Genomic DNA, 10,740 nt, shown 5'->3' with positions numbered 1-10,740 from the left:
AGCAAGCATCTCCCCAGTGCTCTGGGTGATCTTGCACACCTTGGGAACGTACCCCCCTTTCTGTCCACGTTTCCCTCACTGGTCCAGGGCGGCCTGCCTCTGCTTTGGGGGCAAGGGGGCTTTGGAGCGAGCGGGGGACTTCCCTTTTGGTACACTCACACTGGTGCCAGGCTGAGCAGCAGAAAGAAGGGCAAGGGGATGGTGCCTCCTCAGATGCAGCAGCATGGCCATGGTGGAGAAGTGCCTCATATCCTTGCCACGGCTCATGTGCCTTCAGCAGTGCTGGCAGATGGCAAACCTGGCATCATCTGCCACCTCAAAATGATCCCACACGACACTACTCCCCCACTTCTGGGTTGAGGGTGAGGATCCTGCCTCTTCCCCCTTCTCAGCAGGCTGAGGCTGAACAGCAGGAGGAGCTGCCTCAACTGAGCCACTTGCCTCCACAACCTCAGCCTCCTCCGAGGTGCTGCTTTCCAGAGGAGACCTGGGTTTAGGGGAAACATGAGGGGTGTGGAGCACAAACTCTATTCCCCCTCAGTCCCCAGAATTGCCTGAGCCAGTGCTCTCAGCATCCCTGGTTCCAGCTCCAGCTCCTCCTCTGGCAATGGGAGGCTCACACTGAGAGCTGAAATTGGGGTGGAGGAGAAAGTGATTCCACTGCTGGTGCCCACTTCTGGATTGAGCGGAGGTGGTGCAGGTGCAGGGGCGTTAGGTGCAGACACTGCTTCCGCTGCCTGGCTTCCACTGGCAGCACTGATGTGATGACTGCTCAGGAACAAAATGTGTCTGTGTTGGAGGGGAGGGGGGGCTTGCAGCTCTAGCTCTCTCCTTACTCCTTCTGCCTCCCCTTCCAGAAGACCTGGCACCTGCCTTTCTAGCACACTTCATAATGATCTTTCCTGTGCTGCAAAAGGTCTGTGTGTGTGTGAATCCTTTTGTATATCTGTTTGTCTCGTTCTCCTGTGAATATCTGTGGCTATCTTGTGCTGTGAATGAAATTGTGTGTCTTCTTTCTGGCTCTCATTATATTGTCTCTGCTGTTCTGAATGAAATTGCGTCTTCTTTGTAGGTCTCACTATATTGTCTATCTTGTCTTGTGCTGTGAATGAAATTATTTGTGTGTCTTCTTTCTGGCTCTCACAATATTGTCTATCTTGTGGTGTGAATGAAATGTTTTGCATGTGTTCTTGTGTCTCAATATATTATTGGTGTCTTGTAAATATCTGTCTTCTTCAACTGTGATTTTTTTTCTATATTCTGGGTCTCTATGTATGTGCATGAGTGTGTACATGTGTGCGTGTGTGTGCACATGCAAGCAAGCACTCTGTGCCTCCCTGCTCAGTGATAGATAACACTGGCCGGGAAAACACAACTATCTTTTTGCAAAGTTTCCAAAACAAGTTCCCATAAAATACTTCAAAGAAATAAATGAAATGTAATACTACTAAAAAAATTGAATAGCTAAGCTAAACTCAGCTAAGTTAAGCAAATCCTAACCACTCCTTTATAACACGAAAAAGCAGCAGGCAGGTCTCAGTCGCAGCGTTCCTCTCTCTCCCAGCTGCTGATAGGGAAGGAGCTGCAAAAGGCACAGAAGGCCTGGAAACAGGGGCTTTTACTTTTTTTAGTCCCATCCCACAGATGCTGCCATTGGAAAGGTAGCCAGGGAGAAATCCTTCTCCCTGGCTACCTACAGACGTCAGTCTTCCCCCCCATCCCCCGCTCCCCCTTCCTCTTCTAATTCCCTCAAAATATCCAAAGCAGCTCCAGAGCATCCAAAGTGGGTCCAAAGTGCTTCGGATGCCCCCGACCTGCTCTGGACACTATTACTGGTATCCCGCTTCAACTCAGAAGTACTGATTCAGACGCTGAAGCATCCAAAGCAGGTCCAGATTCGAAGCGGGATCTGAAGACTCACACAGCCCTAATAGTTAGGTCAATCTAAGTGAAAGCTGTACAGAAATTGCAGAAAGGTTGAATTAGTCAAGAAATGGCTGATCCAGTCTGACTTAACTGTACATGGGAGGTGCACTAAATTAGATTGGGTAGGTCTGAAGCAATCCAACTGAATTTCTGTATACATCTCCAGTGCAGCTCTTGTAGCTGGAAAAGCGCAACCACTGGCCCCAGCCCCAAGGCTGTGCTTTTCCTGTACTTGGCACCAAGCTATTTTTAGCCCTCCCCTCCCCACAAACCAGCCAGCCCCCACCCCAAGCGTGCCAACCCCACCATCCTGCAAGCCACTCCTAGTGCCATTTTTCTCTATGCTCGCCAGTGCCGGGAGCCGATGGAAATAAGTTGGGGTGGGGGGAGAAGCGGGGGGGATGGGAGGGTTGGGTTGCTGGGAAGGGCTGTTCATGTGGGACTGGGGGAGAGTTGTGGGGGCTAAAAATACCCCTTAGTCCTAGGGGGGAGAGATGCCAGCAAAACCCCTTTGCAGATCCACTAACCCTCCCCGATCCTACCAACACCCTTCCCAAAGTTGCCAGCCCCCCCCCCAACTCCCTGCCCCTCCCCCTACCTTGACTTACTTCAGCCAGGCACCTGGGACTGCTGAATGCCAGTAAAACTAGACCCAAAAGCATTTTTTAGGATCAGGACAAGTTGTGGGGCATTCAGGAGGGTTGATGGGTCTGGGGGGGGTTGATGGGATCAGAGAAGTTCTCCGATCCTGCCAACCCCTCCCTCCCCAATCCCCTGAGCCCTCCTCAACCCTGATAGCCCCCTAGTCCCCAGAAGCCCTCCTGCTAGTCCCCCATCCCATTCATCCCTTCACCCACCCCAATTCACCTTAGATCAGAGATTAATTTTAACTTGATCTAACTCCCATGCTGCTAGCTGTAATGTCTGTAGAAAGCCTGTATGTTCACATCCTAGTTTACACTACAGCTATTTCTTTTGTTACTTAGATCCTTGTTATACCTTACACTGTAAGCCGCACAAATATTAATCAGCTTAGTGGAGTGGTCACACCTTAAGGTGAAAAACCTTCTCTTGACCATCCTTCATGTGAATAGCTCTGGCTTGCCAGTACAGGCTTGGTGAGTAAGGACAGGACTCGGAGCTAGAGGCAAGACTGGCTTGCTGCTCTCCCCAGGCAGAGCGAGCACTGCAGCCCTGGACTTCCCAGAAGCCATGGTCCCTCCTGCTGCCACCCAGATTTGCCAGCTGCTCCCATTGGGCAAAGTGAGCTCTGCAGCCCTGGAGCTTGCCCACTCTGCCCAGCAGAAGCAATGAGCCAGCCCAGACTATGCCTGGGAATAGCAAACGCCACAAATCTATTAAGACTTTAACCAAAAAGATCAAGACTTGTTTTCTCTGAATAGAGGGTAGTACTGTCTGTTGGACTTTTGTTTTCTTTTATTCCTTCTTTTTCAGTTCTCCCATGTTTCCTCTATTTTCAATTTAGGGTTTTTCTTCTCTGGGAGACATGTTATCTTTGTAAAAATGAACATTGCTTTCTCTGAGTCTTGTCTTAATGGCAAAGAATGAAAATAAAATGAAGTTTTACTGATTTTGGGAAAAGTCTCCACTCTCATTACCTCTCCTTCTTTCTGCAGGACATGGAACCTGACCTGAGAGTAGTGCCAAGCTGCTGCTGCTGCTACCCTGGGGCAGCAGGGAGCCAGTGGTTTTGGACCCCACTCGTAGTAGTGCAGCACTCCAATGCCTGGGCCAGGGTCCAAGAGCCAGCAGAGTAGGGAGGGCACAGGCTGGGCTGTCTGGCAGGGACCAGGGGATCCTATTGCCACCTTGTCCATTGGTGAAGGGTGCAGCTGCAGGGGATCCTGGTAAGGGGGTCTGGAGGGGCTCTTAACCCAGAGATGCAGTGCTCACGTTCCCAGGGCACTCACTCTGCCCAGTGAGAGCAGCAAACTGATCCAGGCAGCACTGTGGCCGTAGAGTGCTCTGGGGCTCCAGTGCTCACTATGCTCAGCATTGCCTGGTATCCCCACTCAATCTGACTAGGAGGCACCCAGGAGTATCCTGGGATGCTGGACACCTAACATTACCTAAACACATACCGTGTGTCAGTCTGTATGCTGAATGTATAAGATTAACCAGCTATTTACTAGTAATTTGTTTAAGAGAAAGTTAAGGGCCTAATTTTTAAAAAAGAAAATGTGTGTGTGATTGTGAGACTCCTCTGAATTCATTGTTACTGCATCTCTCTGTGCAAATGATGAGTCTGGACATATAAGGGACCAGTTTTGGCCCATCACATGTTCCCATGCCTGAGAGTGAGGTCCATATTATCCTCCACACCTGTTGTTGAAACACCTCCCCTCCCCCCCCCCACTTTATTTTATGGTGTTTTTCTCTAAAAGAGTGATTGTTTCCAGGCCCCACAGCTGGTGATGAGCCTTGTCCCTGGGCATACTCAGTGATGGAGCATACTAGTATAAGGTGGGGCTGAAAAAGGGTCCCCAGAATAGTTGTCTTGCATAGGTATCAAACCCACACAGCACTCCTCTACCCCTCAGACAGGGACCTAATACTCTGCACCATGCCAGTTTCCACAGTGACAGCTTTAGTAATGCATAGGATGAATATCTAGGGTCAGATTCAGTTTATGACTCCTCCTGCCTCTCCTACTCCCTGTGTCTGCACCATAAGAAATTTTTCCCTTCCTAACTCAGGACAAAAGCTGTTTGCACACACCATGGGGGTTTAGTTCAGTTTAATTCTCCCAAAATTGAAGTGGTGGGTTTTTAAAAACACCGTTTCAATTTAGGGACAATTAAACCAAAGTAAGCCCCTGTGGTGTGTACACAAGAGCTGGGCCTGATGCTTACCTGCCACTCCGGCAGTGGGAAGGGGAGGGTGAGCTGCCGGTGGGCCGAGAGGTCCCTGAGCTGCAGGGGGGCTGGTGCTTCCCTCTGCAGTGGCTGTGGTGCCCCCCAGGCAGCACCTCCCCGCAGGCACCTAGCCCAGGGGTCCCAGGCGACACCACAGCTGTGGCGGGAAGCACTGGGCCCAAGCAGGCAGGCAGGCTCCAGGGATAAAAAAAAAAAGTCAGGCTTGCCCCCTTTTTTTTTCCTTCACTGGAGCTAGTTTACACGGCTGCCACCAGGCTGCCTGCAGGGGCTGCCTGCACAGCCTCTGAACTGCACAGGGCCTGGTGCTTCCCTTTGGGGCAGACAGGAAATGAGGAAATGAGGACCAATGGCTTCAAGTTGCAGCAAAGCAGGTTTGGATGGATATCAACTTCTTCACAGTAAGAACAGTAAGGCAGCAGAACAAACTGCCTAGGGAAGCTGAGGAATCTCTGTCACTGGAGGTATTTAAGAAGAGGTTGGACAGGCATTGGTCTGGGGTGATTTAGGAGTAGCTATGACTATGCTCTGCTGTGTGTATTTCCCAAGCTTCTGGGCCTTGCTAGTAGCCACAGAGAGCTGGGAGGAATTCTTTTTCTCCTGCTGCTGCTACATGTAGCAGGTTTGGGTTTTTTAAGCCTCCCTCAGAGACATTTCACACTAAGGTAGCCTGAGTAGATTGCTTATTTTTCATTAAGTTTCCAGTTGGCTGGAAGTTTATGGAGATGAAGGGACATGGACGAGAGATAGGAAGAGAAACTGAGGACTAGTCTGAAGGACAAAAGGGAAAAGCATTTCTATATACTCAAGTAGCAGTAAAACTGAGCAACGGTACAGATCAACATCTGCAATGTAAACAGCAGTACTCATTTGCTCTAGGGAAAACTGAATAATTTTAACAGTCCCATTCTGTAGATCGAATGGTTGCTAATGGTTTTTCTTTTTTTAACAGAATAATTTAAAGCCAGAATGAAGTCCACTCTTTCGTTGTGTTTGTTATTTGTTGGGTATTGCATCCTTTGTCAGGAAGAACTAAATCCCCCAGAGGAGCATTTCCAAGCTGAAGGCAATGTCACAGGTGAAAACATGCTCTGTCACAAGATAGCCCCAAGCAATGCTGACTTTGCATTCAGATTCTACAGGCAGGCATCATCAGAGGCAGCTGGCAAGAATGTTTTCTTCTCTCCTCTAAGCATCTCTGCTGCCTTTGCAATGCTGGCACGAGGTGCAAAATCTGCCACTCGGAATCAGATTCTGGAAGCCCTCACCTTTAACCTGACAGAAATTGAAGAGCAAGAGATCCATGATGGCTTTCATCATCTCATTCAGTTGCTGAACAGTCCTGACAGTGAAGTCCAGCTGAGCATGGGAAATGCCCTTTTTGTAGATGTGCATCTGAACCTCCTCCAAAAGTTTGTGGATGATGTAAAAAAATTTTATGATTCTAAAGTTTTTGCCAGTAACTTTGAGGATCCTGAACATCTCGCAAAAGCTAAAAAGCAGATCAATGATTACATAATGAACAAAACTCAGGGGAAAATTACCAACTTAGTTAAGGACCTTAATCAAGATACTTTATTGGTTCTTGTCAACTACATTTTCTTTAAAGGTAAGGCATATTGCACAGATGAAGATATTAATTCAAATAGATCCTCTTAGGCTGCCTATATATGTGTTCCAATGCATTCTTCTTAGACTAATTGAGTCTGCTTTCATTCTAATGAGAACACTGCAGTATCGTCACTGCGTCATATGTATTAAGTCCCCATGCATTGAAAAATGGTCATGGGGTGCTTTAATGAAACCTAGTGGAATGAGATTTAGATAAATCATCCTGTGACCATTTTTAAATGTGCATGGGCTTAATATATATGACACTGCAGTGTTTTAATTAGAGCACCTGCCCAGAAACCACTTTAATTAAAGTGCTCCCCATTTTGAGCAACACATTTCTTTTAAATTAAGGTACAATAACAAACATCAGTGTATGAGATTAACTAAGGAGTTAAATGGCCAATCTAGAATGTCTTTACATGAAGAATGCTGCCCAAATTGTTAAACCAGTATCCCACTCTTAAATCCCTATGTAGACATCTTAAGTCAGAGTATCTTGGTTAGAAGTGCTGAATACATACAGTGCCCTTGGGCGACAGTGGTAATCCACATCTCCACTAATCAAACAATACTTATCTGGATGTCCAGTAATTAATTTAGGAGCTAAATTTAACATCCAGATTTGAATTCCGACCTGATTAGATTTTTTTAATGATGCAGCAAGAAATAAATGGAAGGAAACAAACCCACTAGTTTTTAAACAATCTGATATAATCAGATGGATGCATATGTATTCTGGTAAGAGATACTGCATATGCACCTGTCTGATAGTTTACACTGATATATCTGTTTACAGTGATTTACCTGTTTTTTATTATCCTAGTTAATAGTTCTAAAAATACTTTTAATTGTTTCATTTAAAATGCAAAATATGTTTTGTTCTCTAATGCACAAATTTTCCATACAGTCCTATGAACACTAGGAGAGACTTTTTAGTAGGTAAATACATTTTAAGAAAAAAAGGTATTATATCATTATCATTTTCAAGAAACCTTCAGGAATAAGACACTGTAAATCCTGTCCAGGATAACATGAAAGAAGTACATCAGACAGGAAGTGACAGAGAAAGTGGAGTTCTCTATTCAAATGGAAAGCAAACACTCAATACATCAGGGTTAGGAGGTAAATTCTCTATGTTTATTCAAGCCATTTAATACCAGTCAATGTTTGTACAGACAAGAGGATATATACAAACACATTTGTAAGATTATGTCTTTCTCTTTCAGTCTAATGATGAGCTCCCTGGGCCTCAATGTGAGTGGAACATGATAGAAAGTGAATTATAATGGACATTTCAGCAGAGCACTCAAGTTTCCTTTGGGTGATTGGTCTTACATTTGATAATTAACCATAAGTAAATTTGTAAAGCGTGAAACATATTTGTTTTATTAGTTACCTTTAAGTGACAGCACCTCTATAGAGCTTTTGATCACAGATACAGGGCCCTCAGCTTAGCAGCAGAATAATCTATTACTAACCCCACTGTTGCTTTGTTTTCCTCAAAACTACAGGTTTAATGCAAACACTGATATTCATTTAATGTATGTAATTCTCAGAAACAATAGTGACAATCCATATTTATGTTCAACTCATCCATTCTTTTGCATCCTCCTTCTTTGTCCTAGCACACTGGGAAGATCCATTTAACCCAGACTCCACCAGAGAAGGTCACTTTTTTCTGGATGATGGAACATCAGTGAAAGTTAAAATGATGAACCGAGATGGCGGGTATAAAAGCTACCATGATAAGCAGCTGTCTTGCAGAGTGGTACAAATACCTTACAAAGGAAATGCTTTTGCATTGTTCGTTCTGCCAGATAAAAGGAAAATGAAGCAAGTGGAGGATGCTCTGTCAAGAGAAACTTTATTCAAATGGAAAAAAATGCTCAGTAAAAGGTAATCCTTCAGTAAATGCTATGATGATGATGATATACTGTAAATTAAGATAAAATTGCACAACAAATCAACGCCTGAGGTACCTTAATTAAGCAGCTCAATATTGACTAACAAGGCTATAATCTAATTTATATAATTGTGGATATAAAGCACAAATTGATTTAAAATGCTAAACAAAAATAAAGTGGATGTCACTAAAAACTCTGAACCATCAGAATTCACTGTAATAGATCAATATCTAGGCCAAACATCAAGAAAAACTTTCTAGCACTAGGAGTATTAAGCCACCGGTCTAAGCTACAATCCTATTTTCTTTACTTGAGGTTTTTACAAACAGGTTATACAAATCTCTCTCAGATATAGTGTAGTACACCTGATTTTGATTCAGTGAAGAGAGGTGGACTAGATCAGTGCTTCGCAACCTTTTCAGGATGTGAGTGAGAAAGATCCAGCTCAGGTCAGAGATCGGGGGCATGGGTGGGTGCAAGGACCTGGCAGCTGCCACCACCTCTCCCATTTGTCCCTACAGTAGCAGGAGAGAAGCTCCCACTGCTGAATTCTGCCAAAGCCCCATATCTGTGGCCTGGATTAAATGGCTCCAGGGTCTGGATAAAGCCTGCAGGCCATCAGCTGCTGATTTCTGGATTAGATGATCTCCTGAGATTCCTTCCAGCCCTGTGTTTCTATGACATAATATTTAGCATGAGTTTGTGGTTAAGGAGAATTTCTGGTCTAAACAGATGGCATAATTTTTACCTGCCTCTCAGAAACATTGTCAAACTTCTTCCCTTCATAATTGTAGAATATTCCCATATTCTTGGATGGGATGCAGTAAGTACATAACTGCAAAATGAACTGAAAATAATCACCATGTTTTATTATTTTAAACCTATGGCATGGCAGAGAGCCTTAATCATGTTTCAATATATTTTTTTCAGAATATTGCAGAATTAGGAGACAAAGGGAAAGCAGAATGAATATATCTGTCGGGACTTCAGTAAAAGCCGTGGTACTAAGACAGCCTAGAAAAATATAAAACTAATTCATTGGGGAAAAATATTCCAAATATATGGATAGTCAGAGACAAATGGAAATCAGCCTGTTGAAAAACACACAGTATGCAGTATGTTATTTCTAATTTTGCAGTTCAATATTGCAGGAGAAATACTACAATAACATTTTGGGTCATGCAGAGAGAGGTATGGAACCAATAAGCTGACTGTTCCTTACTTGATATCACTGTTCAGCATGTACCCATGCTGCAATGTTGTGCCTAGTTGTAGACATAAGATATATGTCAACAGAATGTGGGGATCACAAAAAAGAGAGAAGAATAAATGATGATAGGACTGACTTATGTGGAAAGACACAAAGAAATATACATCACATGACCGAACACTAACTAAAAGGCGAATATTTAACAATTTCTTTGCCTCCATCTTTTTGAGCAGGGGATCCCCAACGGACCCAGGGGAGGTACTGCCAGGCCCAGGGGCAGTGAGGACCTAGTCAGGGAACTTCTGGTGGGTCTAGACGTGTTCAAGTCAGCAGGTCCTGATGATCTCCACCCCAGAGTGCTGAGAGAATTAGCAGATGTCATTGCAGGACCCCTGGAACAGCTTTATGACCACTCATGGTGCTCTGGCGAGGTGCCAGAGGACTGGAAAAGGGCCAAAGTGGTTCCTGTTTTCAAAAAAGGGAGGAAGGAGGACCCAGGAAACTACGGGCCCATTTTCTTACCTTGTTCTTAGGGAACCTCTTTGAGAAAATTATCCAGGAGCACATCTGCAAGGGGCCAGCAGGGGAGATCACGCTTAGGTGCAACCAACATGGGTTCATTTGAGGCAGGTCCTGCCAGACCAACCTGGTGGCCTTCTATGACGAGGTAACAAAATCCTTGGACGCAGGTGTAGCGGTGGATGTAGTCTTTCTGGACTTTAGGAAGGCCTTCGACACTGTCTCACCGCATTCTTATTAAGAAATTAGGCGACTGTGGTGTCAATGCCTACACAGTCAGATGGGTCGCAAACTGGCTGGAGAGCCATACCTAGAGAGTGGTGGTGGATGGGTCTTTTTTGACTTGGAGGGGTGTGGGCAATGGGGTCCCCCAAGGTTTGGTCCTTGGGCCTGCACTGTTCAATATCTTCTTCAGTGACTTGGATGAGGGGGTGAAAAGCACCTTGTTCAAATTTGTGGATGACACTAAGAAGTGGGGAGAAGTGGGCATGCTGGAGGAGACGGACAGGCTGCAACTAGATCTAGACAGGTTACAAGGGGGTGCAGATGAGAACAGGATGGGATTCAATACTGACAAGTACAAGGTACTGCACCTGGGGAGGAAGAACCAGCACCATACCTACAGGCTGGGGAACTCCCTTCTCGTCAGTGCAGAGGCAGAAAAGGATCTTGA

General features: G+C 45.2%; 1 protein-coding gene across 1 annotated transcript in view; it reads left to right on the top strand.

Moving 5' to 3' along the window:
- Positions 1–10,740, top strand: part of LOC109321720 (alpha-1-antitrypsin-like) — a 19,239-nt gene that overhangs the window by 2,396 nt on the left and 6,103 nt on the right. The window contains 2 exon segments of the mRNA XM_019552460.1: positions 5,773–6,429; positions 8,060–8,341. Of these exon segments, the coding sequence (XP_019408005.1) occupies positions 5,790–6,429; positions 8,060–8,341 (922 nt within the window). The 5' untranslated portion in view covers positions 5,773–5,789.

Source organism: Crocodylus porosus, unplaced genomic scaffold (assembly GCF_001723895.1).
Source record: "Crocodylus porosus isolate Cpor-Errol unplaced genomic scaffold, CroPor_comp1, whole genome shotgun sequence".
Classification (NCBI taxonomy): domain Eukaryota; kingdom Metazoa; phylum Chordata; order Crocodylia; family Crocodylidae; genus Crocodylus; species Crocodylus porosus.
This window is presented reverse-complemented; position numbering and strand designations above follow the sequence as displayed.